We start from the raw sequence: 20,562 nt of genomic DNA on the forward strand, positions 1-20,562 counted from the left end.
ACTAACGATCAGTGCCCCCCCCCATGGGCCCCCCCACCCCCGATCACCACCAAAATTTAATCATTTCTTCCTTATCCCACTTCCAACAAACCCTGAAAATTTCATCCAAATCTGTCCATAACTTTTTGAGTTATGTTGCACACTAACGATCAGTGCCCCCCCCCCATGGGCCCCCCCACCCCCGATCACCACCAAAATTTAATCATTTCTTCCTTATCCCATTTCCAACAAACCCTGAAAATTTCATCCAAATCTGTCCATAACTTTTTGAGTTATGTTGCACACTAACGGACAGACAAACAAACAAACAAACAGACAAACAAACAAACCCTGGCAAAAACATAACCTCCTTGGCGGAGGTAAATATCACCAGACAATAAAGGTTGTGTTTATTTTTTTCTCCTTCTGCAGGTAGATCCCTGTTAATACTCCTAAGTTTGAGCCTTTAAATTGTAGTCTTTTTTAATTGTGTAATTGTACAGGGTGATATTCCAGTTACAATTACACTTTGCTTAATAGTGCAGACCAACTTTGGATGGATATGTCTCAGCAAGTGTATAATTCTGATTCAATGTTGTCAGCACATTGTCATTACCATGGTAATCCCCTGACTTGTCATCTTGTGCCTTCATTAGGTCAGCGTTTACTGTGTAGAGTAAATAGATAAAATGCTGAATAGATAAATATTAGCATGTTGTGTCATAAAAAAGATGGCTGGAATTCCTACGCAAAAGGCAGCAACAAATGACACTGGTGCCAGATGTAATAAAGCTTTGCACCAGCACAAACTTGTTTTAAATGGGCACAACAGAAAATTTGCACTGGAAAGGCTTGGTGAACTGTCTTTGTGAACAGGTTGGACATTGTGATTTTAAAGTCTTTTAGCCACTATTTTATACTGGGCAAAACTCATCCACTAACTCCACCAGTTCTACAGCAGAAAACCTTCTTCTGCCTCTTTTTGCTCTGTGTTGCTGTTTCCAGACAGAAATACAAGTGTAAAATTGTCTCTGTGTTGTTAGTAGAATGCCTACACCTTCATCAGATGTGTAAATTGTACTGGTCCCAGTCTGGATTGCTGGATTGCACCCTTGCTAATTTGCATTGTCATAATAAATCTGTCATTTACTATTGTGTCAGTTTTGGGGGACTTCTTTGGGAGATGAACCATTACCATGGCTACATTCAGACTGCAAGCATTAGTGGTCAATTCAGATACATTACTCAGATCCCATCATCTGTTTATTATTAAAACATCATTTTTTGAATGAGGGGCCAATATTAGACTTCATTGTGAAATGGCCATAGCTCTGAACCAACTGCAGAAGAAGAACTACAAACACATCACATACATACAGGCCCAAGAAATCAACTTCTATGGTTTTATTTATAAGTTGATGTGCTGTGGAAGTCAGCAGGATTCTGAGCGGTATAACAAGGATGAGGATGAAGACTGACAATTTCTTTTCAGATTGACATCCTCCAGCACAGAATTGCGTCAAATGTGGATCTAGAGTGGCACAAAAGTCACATTCAGATATGACTGTCCATACTGAGGCTATAAAGAAACTTTATGTAATTCAGGAGCACATATGTAAACATCAAAATCAAAAACATCCGATTTCATGTGATATGAGATCTGAGCCAAAAAAAAGGGCCACTTTCGCCTGAAGTCTGAATGTAGCCTAACTGTCCTTTGCAGCCTAATTTTAAAAACGGCCTGTATCAGTAACTGACTGTATTTTAAGCACCATTTACAATTTAATACTGCAAGATATGCAAAGCAGGCTACAGTCAATTAGCAGATTATAAATTAATCTGGTAATTTGTTGCTAAATTAGTTTGTCATGTTATTTTAATTATTCCACCAAAAACTTTTAACCATATCTATTTTAACCATGTAGGAGGAAATTAAAATCTGAAATTTTATTTCACTAAATACATTAACAGCAGGTTAATGTATGCAAACATTAGTGCCATTATATAAATCACCAGCCACAATCAGATGATATCAGTTCTGTGTGTATGGTCTTAACACATTAGCTTATCTTACATGGGAATCATCAAAGACGCCTATCATATAAACAGTAATGACAGTCCTTATCTACAAAAGCCAGAACACCCAGATCAGAAAGAAGCAAAATGTAATCTCCAGGCTCTGAAAGATGAGCCCTGATTACAGCATCAAACAATCAGAGAGATCTACTAAGATACAGAGAGAGATAGCTTTGTTTGGGTTGTGGCGACATCTTTATATGGACTGGCAGAGAATTGTGTGAAGCAGCAGACGACCATTTGTAAATTCTGCTGAATACTACAAACTCATTTCAGAAATACACCAATCCAAACCTAGAAGCATCCCAACCAAGGGGTTTACCAACACATGAATGAGTCATTGTGACCCCACAAACTAGAACAGCCCGGAAACCACCAAAGCAATCAGTAACAAAATTTTTACCTTACTAGTGCAACTGTATTTGGGCTGCCGGTTAGTAGTGAAAGATGAGATTGCCTGCTTAATATGCCCTGAATTGCCAGAAGCTGGTTGTGTAGTTTACGCTGAGGGATGAACTGATCTAATTTTCTCTCCAGAACACACTCTAGAACGTTTTTAGTGTAAAATATCTTGCAGAAGTGATACATTGCATTGACTGTAAATTTATGTCAATGATGACAAAGAAAATGCAAAACAGAACCAACTTAAGTCTGATTCAAATGTATGAGTCACACAGTGTCTCACAGCCAGACCTAACATCCCACTTCATTAGATCTGTTCCAGCCTTGGAAGATAGTTCTGGCAACATCAGCTTTAATTGTGGAACAGGGAAAAAAAAAACAGTTTGACTTTTCTTTAAAAGGATGATGCATGCATTGCGCAGTGCTAAGCCCAATGCCATTGGGCCACTGAATTCAATTGCCATTGAAAAAGATGTTTTGGTGGAATGTGTACATTGGGAAGCAAATTTTAGTATTTAAATGACTGAAGAGACAGGTGCCTTACCCACTAGGATGCTGAACAACTTGTACTTGTTCACTATAGTGTTCTATGACAGTTAATGTAGTGGAAACAGTAAAACTATGAAGGTCAAATGGTAAAAATATCAGACCAAAATATATTTTCATGAACTTTGAAGCATGTTTAGCAGATCATTCACACCAATTACTTGTAAAATGCATATTACAGCATTTATTGTAACTGCATCTTCAGCTTTACACTTAATTCCAAACTTTTTTTCACCATTTCACCTACACAGTCCAAACATACTGTGAGGTAATTATGTTGACTCTTGGAAAAAAAAAAAAAATCCCCTGAGAGATTTTTTAGTTGACAGATATGTAATGAGTGATGGACTTGGGTAATGGAGTGATCAAGGGCAAGGTTACATCATATATTTCAGGATATGTTTCAAACAGAGTCTCCAGGGCCATCTGGTGTTTTTTTCAGAAGGATCAAGGAGTGACCTTTTTATTTATTTTTTTACACATACAACCCTGTCTGCTTTGATCAGTCAGAATCAAGCTTCAAGCATGAGGGATGACCAAAGAGGTAGGTTGGACCCAAAAATGTTTTTCTTCTTTTACGGTTTAGAAGTTATGACCAAATGTTGAACACACTTGAAATTCAATAATGTACTGTGGTGCCATGGTTTTGTAGGTAGTGTGTACTTAAAAGCGAAGCAGCTAGATGCCGTACGTTGAGATGCAGGCACTTTTAGATAAATACCAAGATAGCTGTTGTTTATTAGCTACTTAATATGCACATTAATTGATACATGGTATGCATTTTAACATGAAGGACAAGCACAGTTTGTGTTACCAAGGAGATGACCTGGTTGCCATGTGACTCTCACCTGGTGGGTATCCAGCCCTGTCAGGTGGAATGGCGAGGAGGGAGTCAACGATGGCTGCCCTTCGCTGGAGGAGGGTGGAGATCATCTCCAACCCCTCTGGGCCCAGCAGCTCGAACAGCTGGAGGGAGAAAAGGAGGGAGGTAGGGAGAGAGGAAGGGCAGTGAAAATCAGTAGCATCACAACAAAAATACAGCCATTCATAGCACACACAAATACACACACACATTCTAACATGTATATGCATCCTGTGTGTCACCAGCACCCCCAAACATGCTGGTGCCAAGGCTGAGCACCTGGTAATTACCATCCGCCTGGTACAGAATATGCTACGCCGCTTAGCCTCCCAAACATCACCACCTGGCATTTAGCAAGTGACAGAAAAACAACAACAAGAAATCCTGTGCACAGCAGCACCACACAATTAAAAGCACAGTGGAGACAGGGCTACACACACAGTCATCAATATCATTGTGAGAAGACATGTTAAGAGGCGGGATGTAATGATAAAGCTTTCTAATTGGAAAATAGTACAACCAATGGTATGTAATTTAAACCTGTAACAAAAACAGTGTTGTTTTTTTCCCCCCTTTCCTTTCAGGATTGGCTCGTTGATGGAGGAATGGCCTGCTCTTTCAGTCTGTGCTCTCTTGGGAAAGCAATAGTCAGCACAGCGGGAAACTAAACCAACAGACACACTTTGATGTCAGGTCAGCCATCGTCTTTGTTGGGGTTATCTTTGCTTCCCTTGGTGGTCTCTTTTATATCTGCTCTAAACATCTATTGGTCCCTCTGAGTGTCTCTGTTTTATTAGAGTTGAGTATACTGTATGTCAGAAGTGTGTGGGAGGGGTTGGGTTTTCACCTGCTCAAAGTGATTTTTTTTTCCTGTTTTATGAACTCTCATGAATTGTGTCCTTGGAGCTGTCTGATTAGGTGTGGGCTCTGGAGTTTCTCCTTCAGACAGATTCTGTTCAGTCCACCTTCCTGCAGGCTTGACCCATTCTAAAGCATTAGCTGTGTAATAACTCCAGAGGTTGAGGGTTTAACTGTCTCTGCCCTCTGGCTTTTTATCTGTGATAAAACATTCAGCTTTTTCTAACTCTTTGAATTCAGTTGCCACATATCTCTGCTAAGATACACAGCTTATTCTTCTATGACGAGTCCAAAGTGCCCGCTGTGAAAAGGCCTATTCAGAAAAGAAGCAAATTCTGATCAACCAAAAAGACTTTGAGACACAACCAAGTGCTGTGATTTATTACACAGCATAAGTATTTGGACAGTGTCTGAGAGAGTGAAACATTTATTCTTGAACATTTAAAGGAAATAAATGTTACATGAGAAGCATGCTGTTCAGTATTAAAAAAAATAACAACAATAAACTTTTAATAACCTTTTCAAGCAGCCTGCTTCTCTAGGGTCCCTTTGCCAGTGAAACAGCTGACTACTGTTTTAACTAAATGTCGCAAAACTAACTGAGAAGAACTAAATGAAACCATTTTGGGGGCAGGAAAGCATTTACAACATTGTAGCATTTCCATTTCTTTTCACAATAAAAGGTCTGTGATGGTACAGGGTCTTCATTAATGCATTTTGTAATCAAGATGGACCACAAATTCTCTATCAGGAACAAGTGGGAGTGACATGTAGATCAGTCCAGTCCACAGCCTCCTCTTCCTCTGCCAGGCTTTGTAATGTATACTGAAGACCAAAAGAAACTTATCACATATTATATGTGATGCCATTTCGCACCATTTTATTAAATATGAAAACAAATTCTTTCTTGTTCTTAAAAAACATTTAATTAACAAAACAAAATACAACAAAACAGTGGATGAGCATCCAGAGGATAATGTAAAATACGACGAAGGGTAGTTCAACAAAGTTCACATTTAGCAACGACATTATTAATCCACAGCAAGTCAAAGATTGACCAAATGGTCCAGATCAATGTCCTCAGTACTGGGTATGTCCCCCCCTGAGCCCTAACACAGGCTGTGCACCTTTTGACCATTTGGTTAATCTTTGACTTGCTGTGGATTAATAATGTTGCTTGTTGCTAAATGTGAACTTTGTTGAACTACCCATTGTCATATTTTACATTATCCTCTGGATACTCATCCACTGTTTTGTTGTTTGTTGTATTTTGTTTGTTAATTAAATGTTTTTTAAGAAGAAGAAAGAATTTGTTTACATATTTAATAAAATGGTGTGAAATGGCATCACATAGAATATGTGATAAGTTTCTTTTGATGTTCAGTTTATGTATAATGTTTGTGGGATATTGCATTGACTTATTGAAATGTGCATGGAAAAGTTGTCACAAAGGCAGCATGTGTTGCTGCAAAATCTCACTATACTTTTGAGTATTAATGGTGTATCACAGAAGCGACAATGACCTTTGCCAAAGACTCTGACACATGCCCAGACCATGACCAACCCTGACTTCTTGACTTGTCACTGGTGAAAGTCTGGACAGTCTTTTGCATCTTCTTGTCCAGCAAACACACTGAGAATTTCTACAAAAAAAAAAACAAAACCTTGAGTAATGATATCTCTGACCGTGATACTTGTTTCCACTGAGAGCTGCTCCTTCCCAGGTACCTCTGAGCCCAGAGAGGTCCATAACTTTCCAAGATAAAATTAAGATGAGGCTTCCATTTCACTCTGTAAAGTTAGAACTGGCATTTGTGGGTGTAACTTCATACCACAGTGTTCTGACAAAAGTTCTACACAGTAATCCTTTTGGCTAATGTAGTTCTATCAGCTATAGACAAATGACGACTCTTGATATGGTGTCGTTTGAGGGATCAGTGTTAGGATCATGTCTTTTATTTGATTGTTTTCCTCCTCCCTACCTGAGGGAGGAGCCCTAACCTTTTCATCTTGTTGATATTCATAGTTGTGGAGCAGCAGCTGATTGGGCGAAGGCTGATGGTGTGCGGTTTAAAAGGTGTTGTCTGACAGCTCATGGGCTATTCTCTCTTCCCATTTCCAATCAACCATGAAACCTGTGAACTGAGTCTGTTCTCGAAAACTTGACTTGTTCTTAAATTTGGCAGTCCACTAAGAGGTAGGGGTGACAAGCTGTTTTATTTTATGACACATTACTCCTGTTTTTTGTTTAGGTAGGTAAGAAATTGTATTTTGTTTTTCTTTAGTAGGAAAGTGGTTTCAACCTAGAGTGTTTTGTTTGCTTGAGCTGTACTCACCCTGAACACATTCTTTGATTTTGTCAGTAAACTGGTTATTTTAGACTGCAAACTAGTTCGGCACTGGTCTTCCTTGGGAGTGGAAAAAGAGAAGAGTCTGTTTTATGTTATTATGCTATGCTCAGGTTCCCCTAGGTTGAGCGTAACATCAGAGATCATGGTGTTCATCTTAGACTTGCGCTTTTCCCTTTATGCACTAAAACACATTTAAATTCCCTGAAATTATAGTTATAATTACATCACATTATGCATCATGGATGAAATATTCAAGTTAATTTCCATTCTTTCTTTGTGGAACATTTTTTTAAACATTTCAATAATTTTCTCACATATTTCTGATAAATTGGTGATCCTGAGCACATATTTACTCTTATGAGACTAAAACCTTTGCCAGATTGTGCTTTTATACCAAACCTTATTTCAACTTACATTATTGTTCAATTACGTTTACTCATTACTTGCCCTATATTGCCTTGTCCCAATGTTCTCATGAAAAAATATAACCCATTTTATTATTATTTTTAAATAAAGTGACTACATGGAATGGCCTACTGCTTATTAGATTTCTACACAACAAATAAAGTTGCTTAGTCACATTTAATTAGTTTTAGTTCTTTTATTTAGAACCTTTGTATAAATTTGCACCAAACATTTGAGTCTGAGGTTTGTTTTAAGAGCTCGACTATATTTTGTGGCTCTCCTCCACAGACTGTACCCTGCACTGTTCAACATGATTTGTGCGTAGGTGGTAAAAAAGAGGTTAGTGGTGTCTGAGTCTGCAGTGTGGACTGGTCTGTGGCATAATTTTCAAAGTGTGGTTTTCTGGTCCGTGTCAAACTTTTCATACCCACAGAACATCCCTGTGGCATAAGCAGCCTCCCTTTTAGGTATGAGTTCCCTGTTTTGTTTTGGCTGTCTCTCTCCTGTTCAGATTTACCCCATTCTGTGTCACATTAATTCTCCTTCATGTTTGTTTGTGTTGCCTTCAGATATATCAGCATATGACACAGTCAGCTCAGAGGTAGTTGTATTCGGTACAATTGGCAGTATTCTACCCAGTAGTTTTAGCCTAACCACTGTGATTATGCATGATCAGTTTAGCTTAAATGTAGGGGTTGCAACAATTATCTAATTATTGTTGCAAATTTTCTTGATTAATCAATTCATAATTAATAATAAAAAAAAATGTGAAAATAGGTTTTTAATGATTCTCTAAGACAAAAAAAAAGAAAAAAACACATTTGAGAAGAAATTCCTGCACAGGTTATCAGTTAGAAAAACAGTTGCTTAGTTAATAGGCTGCAGCTCCTCTCAAATGTAGCAACTGCAACTAGAGCCAAATTAATAAGAGACAGGACAGGTATAACACAAGAACAATGAGCCTGTTTACATGACCATAAAAGTCCGATATCTGGGAGTAATTGGATAATTATAATAATCAGACCTAATGCATTTACATGCACTTAAGAAATGTAATAGCGAAAAACCCTGGTTTAGTCCATTATCGGATTTCTTTCGGAGTGCATACGTGCATAGTGATGGTAGACTTAAACTTCTGTTGTCTTCCGCTCAAGTTTGACTATGTAACTTCCGTTCTCTACAGTTTTTAATTGTGTTTACACATGCGCAGACATAAAAGAACGAAATAAATCAGATTAACCTGTATACATGCGTGAAGACATCGGAGTATTGGGGAGAAATCTAGGTGTGTTAATCTGATTTCTCATAATCAGATAACTGCTGTTATCAGATGAAAATTATCAGATTATCCTGTTTACATGATCACTTGAATAATCTGAAAACTTCAGAAATCGGATAATGACTAGTGTATTGGTGTGCATGCAAATAGGTGAATGTCATGTTGTGATCACACTTGACATGATACCAGACAAACCCATGTGATGATGCCTTATGAAGGTAAATGATAATTAAATCATGTCCAAATTGGCAATCTATGTTTCAAAGATCACTGATCTGTAATATTGTATGCAAAGGCTCTTTTAAATGTCACATTAATGACCAATTTCAGAAATCTAGCTGTATAAAATATTTACCTCTGTACACCAAATAAAACATCCTCTAAAAGGCCTCCAATTTAACCTCCTTCTGTTTGACATTGTGCTGTAGTTGTATGTATCCAACATTATTTTAAACCATCACTGCATTTCTCAGCTACATAAAACTTCAATGTGAAACTGCCTCTGCAATCAGCTACTGTAATATACTCAAATGGCTTTCCACTGTACCACCCCCCTGCAGGAGCACAGCGACTGCCACAAAATGTCATCATCCCAGGGTCACCGATGAGAAATAATACGAAGCAGGATCTCTCCATTGTCAGCTTTAATGGCACTGAGTGCAGAGCCTTTAAACTTTACTGTTGACTTTGGAGTCACACAGAGGTAGATGCATGGAGAGTCTGCAGGTGCACTCTCTCATACACACTCGCGGGGCATTCTACATCTAAAGATGTCAGTGGGTGAGTTCGCTTTCAAATGTCAACTACGTGAGGAACATTGGAACCAACCGTAACCAGCTGAAGTTGTACAACTCTCCTTCTACAGAGCAAATCAAAGAAAAGAGAAAGAGAGATATATAATCTGTGTGATACCTGGAGATATACAACATAAAAACCTTGGGGAATATGTCAGACAGGGAATGAAGCTGGTTTAAATGCAGTGCGACAGAATGATGGAGCACTTCCCTTATATATACTCAAATGTAAAGGATAGCATATAACAGCTGGAGGTTTCAACGGGATGAGTCACCACAGAGACTCACAATGAAAACCCAGATTCTGACCTTTATTTTACTTTCTCTTTTTGTCTGTTACCTTCAATCTAGACAGAAATATGTAGAGGCAAACATAAATGATAGCTTGTATTGTGTTTGGCTTCTATTAGCTGTTACATCCATTAGGTCAATTCTAAAATATGAAAGAACAAATCTTTTCTTACTCCTCTAGCCTTCTACCTTGCAGCAGCAGACTAAGACTATGTTCAGACAGCAGGTCCTAATGCACATGAAAGTGGCCTGGCTCGGATTTGAAAAAATCTGATTTGTGCTGTTCAAACTGTCTTTAACAGATCAAATACAGGTCACATATGGGCAAAAAAAAATTGGATTTGGGCCACATTTGGCTGCAGTCTGAAAGTAGCCTAAGACATTTTAATAAGTAATTCTTCACTGGTAACTGTTTTGTGTTTATTATCCACTAAACTCTATAAAAGAGAGATTTTAGAGAGCAATACTTCCCTATCCAGGCCCATAGTTCCCAAACATTCTGAGAAAGAAAACTAAACCTTCCTGCTCTCAAATTAATTAATATCTGTGCATTACTGTCTACTGCTGCTACAATGTACCCATAGAGGGTATTAACATCATCTTATCTCATCATTCCATGTCATAGAATATTCTCCTCCTTTAAATGCTGACCTCTGCTTTTATGTGCTGCGTTATTAACACTTCCAAAAGGTCTTTATTTCCAATGAAGGTCAAAGCCATGTAGAAGTTCAAAATGTCTTAAAAAGGTCATCATGTAAAGGCCAAGGATGAGTTGGCCTCACAGCCAGGCCATAATAATCCCAACATCTCGACAAAACTCAAAAAGCTTGAAGCTTAAGGTCAAGGTTATAGAACAAACAGCAGCACCAAAGTATTAAGGTTAACATTGGGACAGGCTGTGTAGAAGTCCAAAATATATGATGAATCACTATTTCTGAGTTCAAGTTGGAGGTCAAGTGAAAGTAGATATAACAAATAATTAATTTATGACAAAGTAAGATATATCTATAAATAAACAAGCAACAATCTTACCACGCTCATAACTTACAAATTTAACTTACTAGCGGCATTGTACCCATGGTGCCATTGGACGATAGCGCCCTCCCATGGTGCAACAGCGGCATTGCACCCGTACGCCCTCCCGTGCTGCAACACGCGTCAGACACACGTTGGACAAAGACGCGCCAGAGACAGAGCATCCATTATAGTAGGATACTAAGATAATTTTTAGTTAAATATAAATGATCTCAGGTTCACAACATCCATTGCAGTATAATAGATGTGTCTCCAGTTCTTTGAGTATGTGTGAAGTTCTCTAATGGATATTGTCGCTGGTGTAGGTTGCATAGCCATCCACTAAGTTCAGAGCCAAGTTCCACTGATACAGATAGTGTGTAAAACATCCTATTAGCAGCATTTCAACCTCTAGTTCAGCTTCCAATTTCTAAAGCTCATTATCAGTTCATTACTAAAAGCAAATCTTTCTTGATCTGGTAAGTGTAGAATAACTTGTGTACATGCACAACTTTTTCAGAACTGCAATAATTTTACACAAACCAAAATTAGACCAGACTGACTTCAGTTATTGTTCATCAACAGTGGTGTAATGCACTTAAAAGCTCAACCATTACAAAGAATGACAGTTTATATGTTAGGACTGGTGATGTCCCAACCTGGATTTTTTTGTTTCCAATCCGATCAGATTTTTTTTACAATGAGTTTTGCTGATACCGATGCAATACATATTCACTATGAAATTTTGATTTCAATTTGAAGTCGTTATTTGTAAGTTATTATGCTATTATTTTACTTGAGATTCTCAATTGGGCTGAATGTAGAACCTGAACTAAAACAAGTATGACACCTTTGACTCTTAACAACTTTAGTATAATTTTTGCACTTTCCAAATTCATACTGTGGGCCAAATTAGAACCTTTGGTAGGCCAGTTTTGGCTTGCAGGCCATATGTTTGACACCTCTGCTATAACAGACCTGTCTGTGGACAGGTCCGTCCAGGGATTATACAGGGGTGTGTTTCGTGCCGTATGTACCTCACAACGAGTAAGTGCAGACCATATGACCGTACAAAGTGAAAGTGAAAGTGAAGTAATTACTGTGAAAGATCAATCCTGCAGATTCAAATTTACCATTTTACTAAATAGAATTTTTTGTTTCAGTGTAACACATACCTCATTCTGCAGCTCGTCATCACTCTTATGGGAAGCCAGCATCTCAAACAGGGAAGTGCACAGCTCTTCTGGGCTGGAAGAGATCATGTTTCCTCCATTAAGATATTTCTCTACCTCAGTTCTGAGGATTGTTTCATCTCCAGAGCTCAGAGCTCTTCCTGAGCTGGATGCCTGATCCTCACTGGACGCCTTTCTTCCACTCTGTTGGTTGTTTAAGAAGTTCATGAAGTCCAGGTTCACATTGTCTTCATGGATGCCAGAGTTGGGCAGGTCCTCTAGTGGGTCTAATGTGTAGCTTTCATAGGAGAAAGCAATGTTGCGCCCAAAGGCTGAGCCTCGCTGGGGGTTGTGACGAGAGCAATGGGTCTGGACAAAGTCCTCAACATGGGAGTCTCCAAGTTGAGCCACCAGTTTTGCCACAGCAGCACAAGAAGCTTCAGCTGCCGATGAAGGGAAGGGGCCAAACATCTGCTTAATGGTTCGGGTCTCTTCAGTGCCCACATGGTCTTTGTTGTGGAAGGTCTCAAAAAGAAAGACAGCAGCACTTTCAATGGCCTCCTGACCATGTTCATCTCCCACTGACAAAACAACAAACAAAACACATTAAAATGTCATAGATGCAAATAATATCAACCAGGGATACTTTAAGACATTTGACAGGCAGACCCAGAGAAGCCCAGTCTTTGTCTGATGATGAATACTGGAATAATAAAAGAAAAAAGAACAATTATACCTTTGTCTCTGTATATTGTTCCCTTTGGATTTATTGATCTTCAGTTGCTGTATCTGTTTAATCTATTGACCTGCACTACACCAACAACAGGCTTTAATAATGTACAAATCAGCTGTAATATATGGTGTGTAAAGTTGCCAGTGAGGCATCTGTAGCACTAACTAATCTGAAGCAATATAGAACAAGTCACTACAAGCTATACCAGTACCTGTACAAAGTCTTCCGATAATGTATATTTTTGTATTCTTATATCATCTGTACGAGTTCATCTATATGACTTTTATTTGTTGAAATATAACAAATATATACACAACACTTATACCTCATAGATGCACCGTACCATTTTGCAAGTGGCTTAGTTTAATATTTTAGGCATTTGGACACCTGCAAAAAAAGTGACAATAATTGTCTGTGACATCTTTCTAACAGTTATTAAACCATGTATAGTGTTCTACAATTCCAAGAAGCCTTTAAATGACTACATCCATTTTCTGGATTACACTTCATGTCTTACCAGCACCTGTAAAGACACTTCCCCGCAAAATTTGTGTCCTGCACCATTTTGTCTGACTAAAGCTGCACCTTAGTGTGCTGACATTAGCATTTAGCTCAGAGAGCAGCTGTGTGTAAATACAGTTTCATGGAGCACTTAGCATGGCTGAAGGCTCTTAGATTTGTTTCTTTAACAATGCCTGCTGGGAGAACACTGTGGTGGTGTTTGATGCTCACAGCTTCCAACATTTGGAGGGCGCTTTTCCTTAAGGACGCAGCAGAAATGATAAAGTCCAGCTGAAGAGACAATTAAATCTGATGTACTTGTTGTTATTTTAATGACTGTGATTATTAGGATTACTGCAAAAGTCACCTTCACACATTCTGTTATAATTAGTTGGATTCAGATAGAAATGTTGTTTTGTATGAGCTTTTAATACGAACTGTGCACTTATAGTTGTAGAGTAGAACAGCAGATGTTCCTGTGAGCACTAAAGGCTTCACCATGAGCTCATTGTTTAAGGTCCCTGCACCTCATTTAAATAATATTCAAACAATTCATGCCTAACCAGAACTGCACTTAACAAAAAAGAAATACAGAGTAATTGTCCAATTAGAGGAAAAAATGTCAGAGAGACAGAGAGAGAGGGTAGAAGGAAGAAGGTTGGAGAGGCAGAGAAAAGCAAAAACAGATGAAAAGGATTTAAAGCAATTAAAATGGTCTAAAAGCATTGCAGCCGCTGCTGTACGTGGCAGAGCAGAATGGGCACTTTCATCCACTCCAGAGTGTGCTTAAGAGCAACTTCTTATTTGGATCCAGTCACATAGAGTAAGGGCAGGTTCAACACATGAAACAGCACAGAGCATCACAACAAATACCGTTACTCTTGACTGATGAATGAGAGGGAAATCACTGCTATGAATGAAAAGAGGGGAAAAACGACAATCAACACTATATGATCTCATGAGGAAGTACACTTGATGATCTAGACAGAAGTGGCATGCTATCAGTTCAATTACATTTTACTTGGTTAGCGCCAAATCAGAATACACAATTATCCCAAGGCACTTTACAAATTAAGGTCAAGACCTTATAATATTCTATAGAGAAAACCAAACAAATCCCCAAAGAGAAAAACCTTGTCTACAGCAAGAAAAGGGAAGAAGAAAAGCTTCCTTTTACGGAAGGAAAAAAAAAACAGACTCAGGGTGGGTGGCCATCTGCCTTGACTGGCTGAGGTAAGTGGAGAGAGAAAAGAGAAAAATCAAGCACATAAAAGAGAAGTAAATAACATAGAGGCAGGATTATTTATTGAGGAGCTCTTTCAATTTGGCCTTACAGGTTTTGTTTTGATTGGAATCACCACAAGTGTTAGGCCAAAATGATAAGAGACTCTCACTTATCTTTAAATTGGAGAGTGACTCACATTACTAGGGCTGGGCCTGGGATATGTGCAAACATTTTCGATACCAATACTGTGTCTGAATACTGTATCCTAAACAAAACTTACATTCAACATCAATCCCGTTTTAAAAAAAGGAAACTCCAAAAAAATATACATACTGTACAGTTCTTTTTTTTTTTTTTTTTGCTTAATTGTATTTTTATATTTTCAAATCAGTCTTAAAACATAAAAGTAAATCCTAAGTAAAATATATAAAAGCCGTCAATGTGCATGTGTGAGATTTACTCTTTACTAATTGAAATTTATTATTAAACAATAGCAAACAACACCAGGCCTTTTTTTAATCTAAGCAATCTCACCAGCGCCATAAGACCATGGAAGTCTGTTAACCAATCCATGGATGTTACTACACTACTTAAAAATGCAGCATAAACTAAGCTACAATGCTATACTCATTTTATTCACATTAGTATCAGGCAACCACTTCATTTCACATGGATAATTTTTAAGTGCGACCCTTCTGCCTTCAGACAAGTAATCCAACCGTAAACTTCACCAATCACAACACTTGAAAATCTGAGTGAAGTCAATACAATCAGCAGATGGTACTAAACTATGTTTTATGCACTGTGTTTTCATCATCAACTCAACATTCAGGGTTACTGTACGCTACACCTGGCTAATAAAATGGTGATAATTGTTATTATGATATATTTTCAGATTTTGACAATTATATTCATCATAATATACATTTTTCTTTCCTTTTTTTGTTTTTTTCATTTACACCATGAGCTAAAACACTTCAAATTTTTTCAGCGTTGTGTTGTTTGAATTAATTCTCATCATTTGTAATTAAATACTGCGAAGAGACTTAAACTACTGCATACATTTTAATTGTTGTGAATGTTCTACCTCTATTTGTGAAATGTCCATCTTTGTGGCATAACAAACATTTGTCATGATATTGACTAAGGTGAAATATTTTTGGCCATATCGGCCAGCCCTACTGTATGCAATACACGTTTTACTCTGAAATACCAATACTCACCGATCTTGCCAAGTTATCATTGTGTCATATTAACAGGGTCTGATACCAGAACTGGTATCAACTGGTAACTCAGGTGGAAAACCTACTACTACATTGTGAAGACTTTATGGCTTGTATTTTAGTGTTCTAAGTCACAAGTACATTAAATTACTATTCTCTGAGCAGTGATGCAATTAAAAAAATCATTTCTACTGTGTAATACTGTTAAGAGCCTTGGATAAATAAACACTCACATTCACAGATTAATGAAGGCATGCAAAAGCATTTCACTGCTAATTCTTAACCACAACATGTACTGTACATAACTAGATACTGAATGCTAATGTGTATATAAATGTGCATAATAAGATGCTTATAATGTTTACCAAAAGATAACATTAGCAGCTATGCAATCACAACAGTACACTGTGCAGTATTTGTACAAATGTGTAAAAAGCTTCTAAACTTCAGACCTATATCTTTTGAAATCCAAAAATGTGTTGATTGTGTATTTTCTATGAGTTTTTCCATAATTTATTTTGCCAGACCCTTTAAAATGAACTGTTTTAAAGCTTAAGTGGTAGTTATTTCTGATTTGGTAAACCACATGCAAAACAAACTATTACCAATACCGTAATATAATAACATAAGCTGGTTCATAAGTGTTTCCTAATCACCTCTGTACAATAGCATATAGACTTTTTTACTTCACAGCACAATACAAGAAATAACATGACAACAGATTTGAGGACATGGAGTTAAATACCGATCTGTTTGGCTGCCAAAAGGATGCTCTTCAGTTCCTGACTGGCAGCTTGCTGCTGAGCTTTGTCCTGATGCTCACTACAGAAATGGACAATCTTGTGCCACGTCAGGCCCTCTCTGGCAAACAGCTCCCGTCTCTTCAGACGTTTGGTCTAGCATGAGTCACACAGAGAAGTACAATTACATACAGCACTTTAACACAAATTGCTACAGTATTTCTAAATGTCCATTTATGCTCAGCGATGACCAAAGAACATCACAATTTGATCATAAATCTACCGAACAATACCACACTTTTGTTAGTCATTGCGTCGTTTACAAAATCTCTGACCATGGCAAATCCTAAAAAGCATACTTCAGGGTGAATACATGCAAGTATCATATAACATGACTGACTAAACATTATTTTAATGAGATTTCCCAACTATCCACTCTGTCAGGCTATAATTATGAGCCACAGTGGTGCTTTAAGCTGCATGTTGGCACCAGTAGAGCTTAAACAATTAGCACCTAAATTAAGCAGTCAAGTAACAGGAAAAAAAATATATATATATATATTTGGAGCAGCAACTTTAGTAAGTAGGCTAATCTTTTTAATTGTTCTTGTAATTACTCAAAAATCCAAAAAAGATGAAGTTCGATGTAAAATAAAGTGGGAATCAAAAGAATTATTAGTGCTTCCTTATTAACTGTATTTCATGTCAACAGCACTATGAAGTAGGTAAAAGGTATTATTAAAAAATGAGGTATGCGGGCCAATCAGCCCTAACCACAAACCAGTGCATAAGCAGATGTGAATCCAATCACTTTGATCTGTGAAGTTTGATCTGATGATGGCAAAAGCAGAAAATCTAAGGTTCCAACTCCTCAATGTAACTGAAATGGGGTTACGGAAAAATCTTATATATAACATGATTTCTTAAAAAAAAAAAAGATTAAACAACTAGGCAATTTACAGAGTATGTTACCTTTTTATATTATTATCACTTGAGTAATAAAATACAACTATGTTTCCTCCAGCAAAGACACTTTTAGGCATGCGATAGTTAAAGGATTTTTTGACTGAAACATCTTTTTAAGTACCATATTGCCCAAAAAGTTGGAAAGCAATAAAATTATTGTTCAAGATGTCGGCAGACTGATGACTAATGAACTACAAATGTCTCCTTTGATCAACAGAAAACTGAGTACTCAGTCATCTGATCACAATGGTCATGAAGACTGCTTTTGCTTTCACACTGTTAAGCTTTTTTTTTTTTTTCAACTCTATTAGGAAAGTATTTTTTTCGTAAAACTACTTTAACCGGTATTAGGGGATTTGTGGAGAAGCATCTCAGAGTGAGTCTGACAGTTCAGCTTCTGAGGTCAGGGAAAGTATTAACACACCGATTCTATTACAATCAGCAGCTTCATGTCTTCTAAAACTAAGCATTTTAACCCAAGCTCCAAGATAATCTCAGAGTGACTGCAGTCATCTTTCCCCCTAAGAAGCACTTTTCCTGCTTACAGGGTTTAACTGGAGGTGAACCACGTAAAGGTGGCTGAATGTGTGTCCAAATTTTATCCAAAGACACAGGAAAATAAATAAATAAAAATAAAAACAAGAGAATTTATAATGTGTCATCAAGATATTGATTAGGAGAAAGAGAGGGGAAAAGGTTTGTTTCGCTCCCTGTCTGATGGAAGAAATGTCTAAAAATCCAGCTTGATAATGGGCTGAAAGAAAGTCTTTAATGGGGGAAGGAAACAAAAATATGAGCACACTGTCAACAGCTTCAAATAAATTCAATAAGCTCTATCCACTCCAGCAGCTCTCAAGCAGCATTTAACTACTGACTGATGATGATAAATATTGTAAATACAACAAATTATTTTAGGAGCTACAAATAAAGCATGCAGATTGGAGAACATATTTTTGCTCAATCTACATATTAAGGCTCCTGAAGAAAAGAGCAACACCTCTGTGCAAAAAGTAGGCCTAAAGACTCTTCAGCCAAAGGAAAAGGAAAAACCAGAGCATCAGCAATTTAATATGCAAGTGTTTCCAGGTTTTCAGCAAAACCTACTGCTTTGTCTCTTGCCTACTTGTTTTTTGACTGATTTGTACTTGTTGAAAGGCAACTGAAATTGAACAAAATCAGAGTTGGAAACTCAAACTGTGAGTGAAATGTATAGGAGAAAATGGTGATTTTTTTTTTTGCTTCTGCATTGTAAGGGAATAGAAATATACAGTTGCATAAATGTAGATTCTCAAGTCATGTAGCCTACAAGTGCCTCAAAATTATTTCAACTTTGCACAGTACTTGACTAAAAGTAGTGCACATACATACAAGTCAAAGTTAAAGTCCACAAGGCTGTGTGACGATTAGGGCCCTACATTATTTCGGCACCTTGTATTCTCCAGTGTATTACAGGTGCAAGCAAGAAAATTGCAAAGCACCTGGACCTGGTGATTTAGTGAAAAAGTCATATTAAAATTACTGTAGATAACATTGCAATTTCTGTTGTGTTTGCTTGCATTGATTTCAAGGAAAATGCACAGATTACTCATTCTGGAATGTTTTGTCACATACAACATACAAATTGGAGTAAAAAATATAAATGCAGCAGCTGTCATTTTGCAAGTTTTACACAGCCCTTTTTGCTCAGTGTCAGTAAAGCCAAAATACCATTATACAACATATATTTCTACTATTAGATAACCCTAAATACTCCCAAAGTTGGGCCTTTAAATAGCATATTTTTGTAGTTCTATTTGAAGAAATAAAATTGCCAAATATGATTAAGAAGCTCTGAAATGTAGTGCTTTAATGGGAGGAAATTTTGACATACATTTTATCCTGAGTTCATCTAGTGTATGTGAAAGTAAAACCAATCAATAAGTAACACAAACCAGCCTTACCTTCAGATCATAGAGCTGCTCCGTAAAGTCATCCTTCTTGCTGACATTGGAGAAGGATCGCAGGGCGCCTGTGAGCCGAGGTGGAGACATATTCCTCTAATTCTCTTATCCACTTGTTCTCCTATGTGTTCTGAAGAAAAAGACAAAACAGAGCAAACTGTCAAAGTAATAAGGACTCTTTAAAAACATTAATAGTGCCTTGCTGATGTACGTACTAAGCGATATAATGCGTATACAGCTGTGAACTATATAAGGTTTCTGTGTGACAAGAAATGTCATGTCACTTCTCATGCAGGATATTAAATAAATTAATAACTACAGTGAGTGATGAATTGAGTACATGCTGGATAGTATCGATTAGTCTAAGCCTCCTGTAATGGTTAAATTCGTCATATATTTTGTTTTCCTATCAAGTCAGATGTTTTGTAACGACCTTATGTCATTCTATGCAGAGACAGCAACAGGAAAAATGAGATACATATCTACCATTATTGCAGTACAACTGATAGTTTTGTTTTTTAATTCTAGCACCACTTTCGGTAACTTATACTAAAATGAAACTCATGCTTAGCTAGCTTAATTACGTTGTGCCACTGCCTCTTGTTAGCTGATGTTAGCTTGTCAGACAAGCTACTACTTTCGCAAACACTTTCGCTAAAGCCCTGACGTGAAAACTCAACATAAAACGAAGCACTGAGGCAGTACGAAGGAATAACAATGTGTGTGAACGAATGTAAAACTTTATATTTCATTAACTACCTGCCAAAATGCCTTGCAAGCCAAGTCTCACGCGTATGTAACTCCGGCAAGTATCAACAGAAGTGGACTGTGCGCCTGGAACTATGGGTAATGTAGTTTTATAATGCCTATACCTGATGGGAGCTTCAACAATAATGACTACATTACCCATATACACATAAAACCGACACAACGAAACGTTTTCTTGTACAACAGCCCCCTGCAGGCGGAGTTACATGCCAAATTAAGAAAATGTGGTATTAAGAACAAACCGAAACCATTAATTTATGCCGTTTTTTGACAACATATCTGCTTAAACCTCGTATTTATCTTTTTTTATTTATTTATTTATTTATTTATTTAGTTTTTAATCTAAACTTCTTCTAGTCGTTTGCCCTTTTTTCCTAACAGTTTTGTTATTTTTGATTATCTGAACATATGTAATGTATAAAATAGTAAAATATAAA

The 20,562-nt window shown here is 37.3% G+C and overlaps 1 protein-coding gene across 3 annotated transcripts in view; it reads right to left on the reverse strand.

Annotated features, from left to right (window-relative positions):
- ascc3 (activating signal cointegrator 1 complex subunit 3) overlaps positions 1 to 20,177 on the reverse strand; it is a 164,303-nt gene extending 144,126 nt beyond the window's left edge. Inside the window, exons 1-5 of one of the 3 annotated variants that reach the window (XM_030158289.1) lie at positions 20,117 to 20,177; positions 19,358 to 19,487; positions 16,457 to 16,607; positions 12,033 to 12,610; positions 3,852 to 3,969 (exon numbers count right to left, since the gene is read on the reverse strand). In XM_030158289.1, coding sequence (XP_030014149.1) covers positions 3,852 to 3,969; positions 12,033 to 12,610; positions 16,457 to 16,607; positions 19,358 to 19,447 — 937 coding nt within the window. In that variant the 5' untranslated portion in view covers positions 19,448 to 19,487; positions 20,117 to 20,177. Of the gene's footprint in view, positions 1 to 3,851; positions 3,970 to 12,032; positions 12,611 to 16,456; positions 16,608 to 19,357; positions 19,493 to 20,116 lie in introns of those variants that run through there. The other 2 variants (XM_030158290.1, XM_030158291.1) reach the window with 2 other exon arrangements.
- Between the last annotated feature and the right edge of the window lie 385 nt (positions 20,178 to 20,562).

This window comes from Sphaeramia orbicularis, chromosome 16 (genome assembly GCF_902148855.1).
Source record: "Sphaeramia orbicularis chromosome 16, fSphaOr1.1, whole genome shotgun sequence".
Classification (NCBI taxonomy): domain Eukaryota; kingdom Metazoa; phylum Chordata; class Actinopteri; order Kurtiformes; family Apogonidae; genus Sphaeramia; species Sphaeramia orbicularis.